The following is a 13,848-nucleotide window of genomic DNA, read 5'->3' on the forward strand; positions in this document are numbered from 1 at the left end:
CTGGACATTTTGAGCTGCTTTGGAGGAATTCTTAGCTCAGTTAGCTCTCTTGCATTCTGTAAATTGTTTCTAACATATTTATTGAAATTGGTTATGCAGGCTAAAGCAAAGGAATAGGCCAATTGGCATGGCCCTGCTGTGTACTGCCAGGTCAGCTCTTTACTGCGTGGTACCAGTCAAGTTGAAATAGGCTATACATCATCTGTCACATCACAATGTCGTCATCATCGAGGATGGCTGTCAATCATCTTCGATATCCGATACTTTCGTAATATCGCCCACCCTACATGGGGTTGAGAAGAAATGTGGACTTTCAAAAGCCAACTTCCTGCTATTCTACACATGCCAACTTTCTGCTATTCTACACATTTTGCCATGGCTTATGCCATCTGAGTGAATCAAACATAACAATCGACCAAAATACTCCTGAATGGATAATTTTAGGACTGTTTTATTCTCCCTGACTGTCTAGCTTTTATTTGGTTGATTGATAGTTCTCAAAGATGATATTATTAAAAAATATATATATTATCTTTTCTACATACTATATCTGGTTTTAGTGATTTTAAGTTTACACTGAAAATGTTTTTCATCCTGGAAAGACTTTTCCATGCAGAAAAAAACCTTGATTAGCAGAGATACGTTAGGTTTACATGAGAGGCACCGTTCAGGGTTAGAGCTATGGTAGTTTAGGGGAAAATGAGGGATAAGGGGACATGTGAATAGGCAGGGATTGAGGATAAGAGTGGGGTATCAATTCAAGGTGCTTTTAAGAGGAATGAGGTGTGGTTTGAAGTGAGTCCTGGGTTTCCTAGAGGTTACAGTAGACAGTAGGTTATAGTAACCATTAGTTCTAACTATACCTCTGGTGGATGAAGGAGTTGAGGCAGGTAAAGATGAGCAGGGGCACCATGGCACACAGGGTCATCACGTTGTTGAACTTGGACTCCAGGACGTTCCTCGCGTCTCCCTCCACCACCGTGGCGTTGGCCGTCAGATTGGCTGAGCCCTCGACGGCCGGGTCCTTCAGTCGGCTGGTGAAGTACTAAAGAGAAGCAACATGGTAAAGGAGAGAGAGACTTGGGGGTTAGCTCTTGACCAAAACTAATGAGAGTCAATGTTTTCATAATGCTAGCCTGCTGCCCAGGGCCAGTGCAGGGATTAGGGATATATTGCCAAAAGTTTGAACTCCCCCTGGGATGAACCAGGGGCTTCTAGCGGTTTACAAAAGTGGCCTCAATGAAATATCCTCCCTCGAGGCAGCTCCAGAAGCCCTTTGATTAGAGTAGGTGTATCATTTAAGACCAGTTGTATTACCAGTTTAAAGACTTAGGAAATCAGTATGTGCCTTAACAGCATATTGTTCTACTAGACTACAGCTCCAAGTCTGATTTCTCATGGTTATCATAACCAAGCAGCTGTAGCAGAATGCAGAAGAACAGTTACCATGGTTGCAGTCATGAAGAAATTCCATGGCAGGAGGGTTCCCAAGCCAAGGATGAAAAATATTATCCACACCGCATTATACCTGACAAAAACACATTCACACACCAGTAATGTTAGTATATGTATACTAATTGTATCCATAAAATACATATCCACCTAGCATTGAATGATTCCAGGCAGAAGCAAAAAGTTCTAAGTCAATGCACTCACTTGTCCCGTGGAGCGTTGATGGCCGTCATTTTCCTGAAGTACTGCAGGAACCAGCTCTTTAGTCAAAATGTGGCACGGGTTCTGAAAACAGAAATGTTCATAAATTAGCTTAGTCTTTTTAGAGGCACCTTCATAAAGCAACAATATTCAAGCAAAACATGAGAAAGTTCAGGAAAATGAATTTGACATGCAGTTCTTTTCCTGATGATCTATAATTTTAATTGAATCAAATTAACATAAAATGCAACATTGTGATATTTTCTTAACTTTTCCACATCGTATCTCCAATAATTGATTCACCACCAGCCAGTTACAATCCAATTTCCTGTCTAACTATTGTAGTTTGCCTAAGGGATACTAAGGGAAAACCTACAGCTTCAGCAGGTACTTGATCTCAAATATCTGTTTATGGTTAGGCTACTTTTTTCTTTTTTCTGACCAAATAGACAGAAGCGCATGTCAGCAATATGACATCTCAGACAAACAACATAAATTCCTAACTACTACATTTGTAACTGAAAGATACAAACCAAGTTCTTGCTTACCAGGAAAATGTAGTCTTAATTTAAGATAAGCAGCATGTCTACCAGTGGTTATAACGGCTGCCATTACACCAAACCACAAAGTAGCCTATGCAGTTTCAGCATTTCATAATATGACACAAAAAGCCAGAAGACAACCTTCAAAACCTTATCAAGTACGATACTGTGTCATCTCAACAAACCAAAACATTGCAGCCAAATATGCACATAATTCAAATGTATCATACAAGCCAGCCACAGATTAGTGTACTATAATCAGCACTATTTTCTTCTGAGAAACATTTATTTTGAATTACACTTAGTTAGACAAGTGCAGGGTTAGCCGAAATTTAAGATTTGATTTACTGAAAGGAGGGACTGGTTGCTGAACAGAATTTCATTTTATACATGGAAGGAAGCCTTGGTTAAGAGGTGGTCTCCAAATAACATCCAAACGTCCTTCCTAATCCCAATATTCTTACTGGCCCCACCCATCCTCACTCCTCCCATAGCAACTCTTCTACCGCTCTCTGATAAGACATCTACACACAGATACTTCTGTGACGTCTTTGAGTCCCTCTAAATCAAAAAGCCCAAGTTCACTGTACACAGATGGCTGTGCAGAACTCCAAGCATCCCAAAAGCCCAAACAGGTTTAGGCTATCTCACAATGCGTCTCATAAGCATTGCCATAAGTTCTGGATGCCATTAAGGAACAGACTAAGCCTCTTTAAATGAAAATGTGCCTAATAGATACTGGAGTTGTGAGGAGGGAATGGTCATGGGAATGCACTGTGCCATTGGTTAAGAGTATTGAATGCAGCTCATTGTGCGTGTTCTACCCTGGACAATACTTCAGAATGTTTCACTGGGATCACCGTGGGAACCCACAATCCACTAATAGGATGGACTGTGTGTGTACTGTAAGCTATACAGTACCAGTCAAAGGTTTGGACACACCTTCTCATTCAAGGGTTTTTCTTAATTTTTCAAAACTATTAAATAACATATGGAATCATGTAGTATGAAAAAAAAAATGTATGCACTCAGTAACTGTAAGTCGCTCTGGATAAGAGCGTCTGCTAAATGACTAAAATGTTTTAAAAATGTAGTAACCAAACTATATTTTAGATTCTTCAAAGTAGCCACCCTTTGTCTTGATGACAGTTTTGCACAATCTTGGCATTCTCTCAACCAGCTTCATGAGGCAGTCACCTGGAATGCTTTTCCAACAGTCTTGAAGGAGTTCCCACATATGCTGAGCACTGGTTGGCTGCTTTTCCTTCACTCTGCGGTCCAACTCATCCCAAACCATCTCAATTGGGTTGAGGTCGGGTGATTGTGAAGGCCAGGTCATCTGATGCAGCACTCCATCACTCTCCTTATTGGTCAAATAGCCCTTACACAGCCTGGAGGTGTGTTTTGGGTCATTGTCCTGTTGAAAAACAAACGATAGTCCAACTATGCGCAAACCAGATGGGACGGCGTATCGCTGCAGAATGCTGTGTTAGCCATGCTGGTTAAGTTTGCCTTGAATTCTAAATAAATCACAGACAGTGTCACCAGCAAAGCACCCCCACACCTCCTCCTCCATGCTTCACGGTGGGAACCACACATGCGGAGATCATCCGTTCACCCACACAGCGTCTCACAAAGACAACATTTGGACTCATCAGACCAAAGGACAGATTTCCACCGGTCTAATGTCCATTGCTCGTGTTTCTTGCCCCAAGCAAGTATCTTCTTATTGGTGTCCTTTAGTATTGGTTTCTTTGCAGCAATTCGACCATGAAGGCCTGATTCACACAGTCTCCTCTGAACAGTTGATGTTGAGATGTGTCTGCAATTTATGAGGCTGATAACTAATGAACTTATCCTCTGCAGCAGAGGTAACTCTGGGTCTTCCATTCCTGTGACGGTCCTAATGAGAGTCAGTTTCATCACAGTGCTTGATGGTTTTTGCGATTGTACTTGAAGAAACTTTCAAAGTTCTTGAAATTTTCCGGATTGACTGACCTTCATGTCCTAAAGTACTGGTGGACTGTCGTTTCGCTTTGCTTATTTGAGCTGTTCTTGCCATAATATGGACTTGTCTTTTACCAAAGATAATCTAAAATATATTTTGATTTGTTTAACACCTTTGGTTACTACATGATTCCATGTGTTATTTCATAGTTTTGATGTCTTCACTATTATTCTATAATGCAGAAAGTAGTAAAAATAAAGAAAAACCCTGGAATGAGTAGGTGTCCAAACATTTGACTGGTACTGTACATGTGAGCATACTTATTGTTAGGGACCATTGTAGAGGTTGACAAACATAGTAATGGCTCTGCTGTGTTTAATTATGACGCTACCAAGTGGATTCTTATCATGTGCTTGGTTCTCAGAGATTGTTGTCTCCAAGGTTATTATGTGAACAGCACAGCGGTGCACCCTAGATTTTTCCATTATTTTGCTTAACCGCCTAGTCAAAATCTAACTAGCATAATAAAAACATCCATCTGTTTAAGCTAGAGATGTTTTTTTTTTGCATGGGCTGAGTCTCAACCCACCGCATCCGCTGATGTCAGCCATCCGCTTCTGCTGTGAAAGTTGGCAGAGCTACAGCGGTGTTTGTCAGACCATGAGATCCCGAAAATCAGTCTCCCCACGAATATGTCTGGCCTACAAAACGACACTATTTTTGATCAAACGCAACATGCAATAATTGCAAAGATTTTACTGAGTTACAGTTAAAATCAAATGTAATCAATTTTAATGAATTAGGCCCTAATCTATGGATTTCACATGACTGGGAATTCAAATACCTTGCAAAAAAAGGTAGGGGCGTGGATCAGAAAAACAGTCAGTATCTGGTGTGACCACCATTTGCCTCATGCAGCGCGACACATCTACTTCGCATAGAGTTGATCAGGCTGTTGATGGTTGCCTGTGGAATGTTGTCCCTCTCCTCTTCAATGGCTGTGCGAAGTTGCTGGATATTGGCGGGACCTGGAACACGCCGTCATACACGTCAGTCCAGAGCATCTCAAACATGCTCAATGGGTGACATGTCTGGTGAGTATGCAGGCCATGGACGAACTGGGACATTTTCAGCTTCCAGGAATTGTTTACAGATCCTTGCGACATGGGGCTGTGCATTATCATGCTGAAACATGAGGTGATGGCAGCGGATTAATGGCACGACAATGGGCCTCAGGATCTCGTCACAGTATCTCTGTGCATTCAAATTGCCATCAATAAAATTAAATTGTGTTCATTGTCCGTAGCTTATGCCTACCCATAACATAACCCCACCGCCACCATAGGGCACTCTGTTCACAACATTGACATCAGAAAACCACACAACACCATACACCCCGTCTGCCATATACCCGGTACAGTTGAAACTGGGATTAATCCGTAAAGAGCACACTTCTCCACTGAAGTCGGTTACGACGCCAAACTGCAACCAGGTTAAGACCTTGGTGAGGACGACGAGCACGCAGATGAGCATCCCTGAGACGGTTTCTGCAGAAATTATTCTGTTTTGCAAACCAACATTAGGAAGGTGTTCCTAATGTTTGGTATACTCCGTGTATATGGAAGTAGTTTAGTGCCTAAAAGAAAAAAGGGGTTAAATGTGTAAAAAATATTTTTTATAATTTCCTGATCTTTCTTATATCGCAAAAAAAAAAAGAACCTTCCTTTTGATATTTTTTGACTGTGTTTCCATGTATGAATCTATTATTCAATGTGTTTCTATAGGCTAATAGCAGTACAGCCAAATTCAATGTTTCATCAAATAATTTTGTTATATATTTTTTGGGACACCTAAAGGGGTCCTAAAATTCAAAATCAAATAGCTAAATGCACAGAGACAAATTAAAATCAGGAATGTTGGAATTAGGCCAATCCCAATATTTAAGTGGACTTCTAATACTCAAAAGTGAACCCAGACAGACCAACAGTGGATTTAACGAGCTAGGCCTAATTATTTCTCAATAGCGTGTTTCATTGCAAAACTTGATCAGTGGAAGGACTGACTAATATGAGCCGCAAGGAACAAGTTAGTAGCCGCGGAAGGAATGGTGACTGATTGGGTTAGGTTATCTGTAGCACTGATTAGGAGCCCAGCTGCAACATTATAAACTGTCATTATTAAAGTAGCCCCATAGCATTTACTAAGTATTTATAGCTGTAGCTACCATTCTACTACATTTTTATAGGCATTGGTAAACAAAACTACAGCGGCTAAACTTTGTACAGTTCTGCAATTGTTGCATTTGACTCTTCAGCATCCTAGATAAATATTGTCCCCTTTGTCTCTGGACTTGAATGGCCTTTGAGGACAGGTCGGTCCACACTGAAATGCGGATAGGATTTCACTCTCTTGGCCCCTGCTAATCGTTGAAATCCAGCACAATCTAATAAGACCAAACTTTATTACAGCCAATTGAGACTGTGTGTCACATGGTTGAAGCAGGAATCCGATTGGAGGTACCCAGCTCCTGTTCATTCTGTCTCACTCGGTTGAACAAGTCATCAAACAGTGCCAGCTGGCTGGCGTGCCCCTTTGGACCGAAGCCTGTCCCCGTTCCTGATCAACTCTGAGCCACAACACAAAACTCCACTTTGTCCTGAGCCAACGACACTTCATTGGTGCCACTCAAAAGAAGAACTGACGCTAAGTATCACTATTGCAGTAACCTCGTCCCCAGGCTCTAATTGCTGGCACATAGAGCCTGGTAACTGTACAACAAAGTGGGACTTGAAAGGGGTGTGGTTAAAATCGAGGTGGGAGAGGGAGCGAGCATACTACAAAAACCAATATTCAAAATAAATGTTCTATCACATTGACCATATTATTTTTGGGAAGCCCAATTGATTCTGAGTTCAGGCATTTAAAGTTTATATGTGAACATGATTTCTAAGATGCGTACTTTGATTTTTCGTACTCACTTCCTTGTCTTACCACAATGTAGGGGGGAGGTTCTAAGGGTTATGCTAGATGGTGATGGACTGAGATATCAGCCAATTAAAACCAGAGGTTGTTTTGTCCGCTCCTGCCATAGACTTCCAGTCAAGTTCCGTTCTGACGCGCTGTGAAACCAGACGGTTCGACAGAGAGCCAGCTGGTGGCCAACATGACCATTTCCCAGAAGTTTATTTACAGTACCAGTCAAAAGTTTGGACACACCTACTCATTCAAGGGTTTTTCTTTATTTTTACTATTTTCTACATTGTAGAATAATAGTGAAGACATCACAACTATGAAATAACACATATGGAATCATGTAGTAACCAAAAACGTGTTAAACAAATCAAAATATATTTTATATTTGAGATTCTTCAAAGTAGCCACCCTTTGCCTTGATGACAGCTTTGCACACTCTTGGCATTCTCTCAACCAGCTTCATGAGGTAGTCACCTGGAATGCATTTCAATTAACAGGTGTGCCTTATTAAAAGTTAATTTGTGGAATTTCTTTCCTTCTTAATGCGTTTGAGCCAATCAGTTGTGTTGTGACAAGGTAGGGGTGGTATACAGAAGATAGTCCTATTTGGTAAAAGACCAAGTCCATATTATGGCAAGAACAGCGCAAATAAGCAAAGAGAAATGACAGTCCATCATTACTTTAAGACATGAAGGTCAGTCAATCCAGAACATTTCAAGAACTTTGAACGTTTCTTTAAGTGCAGTCGCAAAAACCATCAAGCGCTATGAAACTGGCTCTCTTGAGGACCACCACAGGAAAGGAAGACCCAGAGTAAACTCTGCTGCAGAGGATAAGTTCATTAGTTACCAGCACTTTTTTGGTTATTACATGATTCCATGTGTCATTTCATAGTTTTGATGTCTTCACTATTATTCTACAATGTAGAAAATCTTACAAATAAAGAAAAACACTTGAATGAGTAGGTGTCCAAACTTTTGACTGGTACTGTAGTTGTACTCTTATCACTGTGTGTAACTCTAGCAAGATGCACACATAGCAGAGCAAGAGAGCACTAACGTGGTGTACGCAATTTTCGGGGACCACTTTTAGCTCGTGAGCGCTACTTTCAGAACTACTGCCTAAAAAGTATACAAAAATACCGGAGAATCTCTAAGGGAGAAATCAATACTACTCCTAAGAGAAATTGTCCTATCCAAAATTACCAACACACACACCCTCTGCACGCATGTACTTCAATCCTTTACAATCATGTTTAACAGCCAAGGGCTCACTCTCAGAGTTATCATTCAAAATCTATTTCCTTCTCCCTTTCCAGGGATCTGGTTGCTGAATCTGACACAGGGTGGATCACCATGTCAAAAACAATGTAGGCTCTAGGAATAGCCTGAGGGCTGGGTGTGAGGGTTGGTTTATCACAGCCACGGCTGGGCCTGTAATAGGAGGCTGGTACGTACGGTACTGTGGTGTGTCTGTGGGTTGCTCAGGCAGCCAACAAACAGCCAGTCACCCTGGCAGGCAGCACCTCCAAACATCCCACCATAGAGCCAGTTTATTATGACAGTTGGCTAGGAGTGGTGTGAACATTAAAATCCTATTGATGGCGAGTTCTCAGTAAACTCCCCCTTTCTCTCCTGCTTCAAATGGTGTACTTTAGAAATAAAAGCCTGGGCGAAATACATATTCAGTCCATCAGTTCCACATGGCTGAAATTGCATTAGCTCTGCACAGCAGGCCTAGGTAACACAGTTTGAAGTGTTAGATGCTTTGACAGACAAAGGCATGGAGAAGAACACAAGTCTTTGGCCTTTTGCTGAGAGAACAGAGAAAATGTTATGAGAAAGCCAGTTAGAAAAAGGGAATACAGGAAGTTGGTGTGTATAGTGCAGTAATGCAGTTAAATTCAGCTTTGTGCAGATAATTCAGAGGCATGTGATAGTATCAGTGTTCTTTCCAGCCTGGACTATGGACACACAAGCCATTAGTGTACTGAAGCTCTTCAACTCCAACTTTCCTTTTATAAGCATTTAGGACTGATAGGAAACCTGATGGTATTATTTTTATACCAGGAGTATACTCAACCTTTAACAGCTCATAACCATGCAAAAATACATTATTTATGTGCGATCCCTTTTGATAAATGTATCCTTTGTATATTACCTAAACTGACAACACATTAATAAACCTACTAGTTTATTATACACATCAAGGGTTGGTGGCAGTTACCTCTGAAGAGTGGAAGGCAGGTGAACAGTGCACTGTGGTGCCAAACCAAAGCAGATGTCCTTTCCTTTGGCCACAGACGGGAGAACTGAAAAGAAAAGCTGCTCACAGAAAGGGAATAGCGGGTCACCAATGGCATTGTTATCAATTACCTTCCTTTTGCCACCAACTATTTCCTGCCCCTAAAATATACCAATTCAACAATGCTACTCCAACTCTCTGAAGATGGACATTAGCAACTATGCATTTAGCTAAATGTTTAAATAACAATTAACTGTGTGGCATGTTTTTTTCTGTGAAGCCATTTCACACAGGAGTGAAACGCTGTTGTTGTCTGTTCTAGCTAGCTAGCTCACTCAGTTAGCTGCAGTTCATCAGCTGTTCATTGGCAGTTCCTGCTACAACAAAGAAGTCATTCTCGTGCTCCACAGCAAGGACGACCCAGAAATAGCACTGACATGTGAACGACAGCACGCACAACGACAAGCGAGGTAACACTGGGCTAACCATGCTTCTATAGTTAGCCATGCTATAGAACAGGGTTTCCCAAACTCGGTGCTGGGGGCACGTTTTGGTTTTTGCTTAGCACTACACAGCCGACTCAAACAATCAAAGCTTGATGAGTTGGTTATTTGAATCAACTGTAGTGTTATGGCAAAAACCAAAACGTGCACCCAGGTCGGACCCCATGATGACAGAGTTTGGGAAACCCTGCTATAGAAGACTAGGCTATGGTCTAGTCTGGGAATCATTGAAAGTAATGTTCGTCATGCTAGATACACAAATATATCAAACGACATGCAGACAAGTTTCAGCATTGGCTAGTTAGCTAACCAGTCGGAAATGAATGGACAGCGCGAGCAATACGCAACTAGGCTTTACTCGGAAAGAAGAAAAATGTTAATGCAACATTCACACGTTGGCAACTAGTCCTCACAACAATTGTAAACAACGCAAATCAATAACTGGACAGCTAGCTTGCTGACGTTAGCTAACAGATGGGTCGGGTGTTTAGCCAGAAACGCGACCCAACAGTCCCCATTGCCTTGTTCTTGTCGCACTAACGTTACATACCGAGCTTCAAAGTTGGCGCTAAATTTAATTCCAAGTCAGGACAACAAAGAGTTTCCTCCAACAAACCATAAGCGTTTGTCAGCACCAAGGCGCAGAAAAAGTATGGAAAAACCAAACAAAATTACACTGTAGGAGATAGTTTTAGTTAATTGCCATCACTCAAAGAAATCACTCGTAAACAAAATGTGCAATCATAAATTGTAGCCTAATCTGGACGCGACTGTAATAGTTAACTTACTGCAATATTTGACTCATTTGTAAACTATTCTACAATTCAGCTATGAATGTACAAGTAGTTTTCAACAAAAAGTAAAACAGTTCAATGCTATTTCTACTGGAACAGTACCCTTAGCGCGAGAAGAAGAGTCCCGGTAGTCTGTCCTCAACCCTGTCCAAATTGTGGATGTAGTGAGGAGCCGCACATGCATTTCCCCCGTGACATGCAGCAGTACTACTGATTGATTGCAGTGGTTCCCAACCTTTTTTTTAAGGAACTCAGTCAGGTTTTCCTCTCGTCATGTCAGTCATTGCAGACCTTAGAGTGCTATTTATAACTTGTCAGAAATGTCCAGATCAACTAGCCCATGTCAGCTAACGTTTTTTTAGCTAGGTTTTTTTAGCCCATTGATTTAGTTGTAATGTTTGAGTCACTCAAATATCACATGAACACACAAGACATGGCAAAATGTGTAGAATTGCAGGAAATTTGCTTTAAAACTGCAAAATATTATCTAAATAGCGACAGACTTTTCAAACTTAAAAGGAATAAAGAAGACTTCTAAAATGCCATCACTGAGAGGTTCACCCTGAAAGACAGATGAATGGGAGGCAGGTAGCCTAGCGGTTAAGAACGGCCAGTAACCAAAAGGTTGCCGGTTCAAATCCCCGAGTCTGTTAGGTGAAAAATCTGTCTGTGCAGTTGAGCAAAGCACTTAACCCTAATTGCTCCCGTAAGTCGCTCTGGATAAGAGTGTCTGCTAAATGACTAAAATGTAAAGCAATGGACTTCATTTACTAGTTAGCCTCAACCTCATATTCATTATCTCCAGCCCAATACCAGTGTCTACATATGTGAAAACTGGTGTTTCTATGATCTGTGGTTAAAAAGAAGAAAGGTCCTAAAAAAAATGCTTCTCTTTGATATCACAGGGTAGGATTAAAAGTAAGAAAAACAGTGATTTTCTAAATCTGCAGAGATTCTTGCCGGAGGGAGGGTATTTTCTTGCTACCCACATCACCGTGAATTTTCATAAAGTTGTAACTTTTAATGATGTCATCGGGTAGAACTTTCTAACTTTGTATTTCTCTCTACAAAATCTAGAAATGCTTAATTTTCACATATGTAGATGTAACCGGTGAGAAATGGCTAGCTAGTTAGGGGTGCGCGCTAGTAGCATTTCAATCGGTGACGTCACTCGCTCTGAGACCTTGAAGTAGTTGTTTCCCTTGCTCTGCAAGAGCCGCGGCTTTTGTGGAGCGACGGGTAACGGTGCTTCGAGGGTGACTGTTGTCGATGTGTGCAGAGGGTCCCTGGTTCAAGCCCAGGTAGGGGCGAGGAGAGGGACGGAAGCAACACTTTTACATTGATGCTGTTGACCCGGATCACTGGTTGCTGCGGAAAAGGAGGAGGTCAAAAGGGGGGTGAGTGTAACCGGTGTGAAATGGCTAGCTAGTTAGCGGTGCGCGCTAGTGTCGTAGTAAATATATTTGTCGTAGTGAATATGGAATGTGATATGTTGAGTAAGATGTTGTGCTAAGATCTATTAAGGTCAGGAGCTTGTTTTGTATAAATTCTGTTCCTATCCAAGAACAATGGACAAAGGGTCCTATCTTGTCACCAGGTGGCCAAGGACAACACCCACGCCATAGGTCTCTCAGTTGTTCCATCTCACGAGTTTCCCTTGAGACACACAGACATCATCACTGTTGACACACACACACACACACACACACATCATCACTGTTAACACACACACACACACACACACACACAAAATCCCCTCTTTTAGGCTGAACATTTGAAGACAGAGAACTCTACTCAGAGCCAATGCAACAGTGACACTAGCCTGGAGGGGACCTCGCCCAACTCATCAGGACCAATCAGAAGATCAGAACTACTAGATTCAACCTACATCATTTATTGCATAAAATGTCTGCACACAATGTTTCGGGGCTCTCTTCAGATAGCTCCCTACGAGTTTGACGAACGAGTCCGTGCACGCTTTTTCAGATATCTTTACCTCTGAATAAACTGCCTTTATTATACAATATCCACCCTGTCCAAAGTCTCTACTTGGTCTCAGTTCTCCAGTAAACTTGTGATATCAACACTAGTAGCATTTCAATTGGTGACGTCACTCGCTCTGAGACCTTGAAGTTGTTGTTCCCTTTGCTCTGCAAGGGCCGCGGCTTTTGTGGAGCGATGGGTAACGGTGCTTCGAGGGTGACTGTTGTCGATGTGTGCAGAGGGTCCCTGGTTCAAGCCCAGGTAGGGACGGAAGCAATACTTTTACATAGACACTGGTATTGTACTGTAGATAATGACAATTAGGTTGAAAGTGGTAAAGTTGCCCTTTAAGGTAGGCCTAAATGCATTATACATTTTTTGCGGGTTAGGCTACTGTTGAATGAACATGAGAAGAATTGTGCTGTTGTCCATTCAGCACCACGTAGTTAACCTGTAGGCTATTATATGAGCGGCCCCCGAAGTATGTGTAAAATGAGTAAGCTGAAGTAAGCTGTTCTAATTGAAATCAGCCTCCATCACATTGGGGAGATGCCGAGGTCAGTGAAACCCTTGGTGAGGACCAAAGCCCCTGCAGGTTTATTCACTATGTCCACATCTATGTTTATGCTAGAGAGCGAGCAAAAGTACTTTTATGTGGTTAAACAAACAGACTTGTTATCATTCCCCTTTATCCAAATAAGAAAGGCACAATCACAAATGGCGTATGCGAAACCATCTGCTTCGATGGAGTCCTCGCCAAAAACCGGAGAGCATTGAACTGCCATTGGACAAGCTTGACTGAGCATGCACAGGATCTACACTTAACTAAATCACTCCATTTTGTGTCTTGATAGTGGATGATGTTTAATCATTGGCCATTATCCAGCAATCAAACGAGTTGAACAAGGAATGAATGATGAGAGACCTCCCATTGGGTCAGTTTACACAGAACTACATGGAGTGCCGAGTATAGGGCCCCCATACTCAACTGGCGGACCACGGTCCAGATCCGGACCCAAAAGGGGTCAATGTGGACCACGAGTCCCGACTACACATTTGTTTTGGGGGGGGAGGGATCTCGGTCAGACTTCAATCCCTGGTATTATATAAACACACATAGGACATGTGAACATTTGTACAATTGCAGAAAATTAGCTTTAAAACAGCAATACAAATAATCCGCCCCATGGCAAAATGTGTAGGAAATT

At 41.8% G+C, this 13,848-nt stretch overlaps 1 protein-coding gene across 3 annotated transcripts in view; it reads right to left on the reverse strand.

Moving 5' to 3' along the window:
- The window catches only part of LOC121571882 (equilibrative nucleoside transporter 1), a 65,913-nt gene that overhangs the window by 10,152 nt on the left and 41,913 nt on the right, over positions 1-13,848 (reverse strand). The window contains exons 1-5 of one of the 3 annotated variants that reach the window (XM_041883661.2): positions 10,760-10,891; positions 9,343-9,440; positions 1,657-1,737; positions 1,447-1,528; positions 864-1,045 (exon numbers count right to left, since the gene is read on the reverse strand). In XM_041883661.2, the coding sequence (XP_041739595.1) occupies positions 864-1,045; positions 1,447-1,528; positions 1,657-1,685 (293 nt within the window). In that variant the 5' untranslated portion in view covers positions 1,686-1,737; positions 9,343-9,440; positions 10,760-10,891. Of the gene's footprint in view, positions 1-863; positions 1,046-1,446; positions 1,529-1,656; positions 1,738-9,342; positions 9,441-9,695; positions 9,891-10,759; positions 10,892-13,848 lie in introns of those variants that run through there. The other 2 variants (XM_041883669.2, XM_041883674.2) reach the window with 2 other exon arrangements.

Source organism: Coregonus clupeaformis, chromosome 1 (assembly GCF_020615455.1).
Source record: "Coregonus clupeaformis isolate EN_2021a chromosome 1, ASM2061545v1, whole genome shotgun sequence".
NCBI classification, from domain to species: Eukaryota; Metazoa; Chordata; class Actinopteri; order Salmoniformes; family Salmonidae; genus Coregonus; species Coregonus clupeaformis.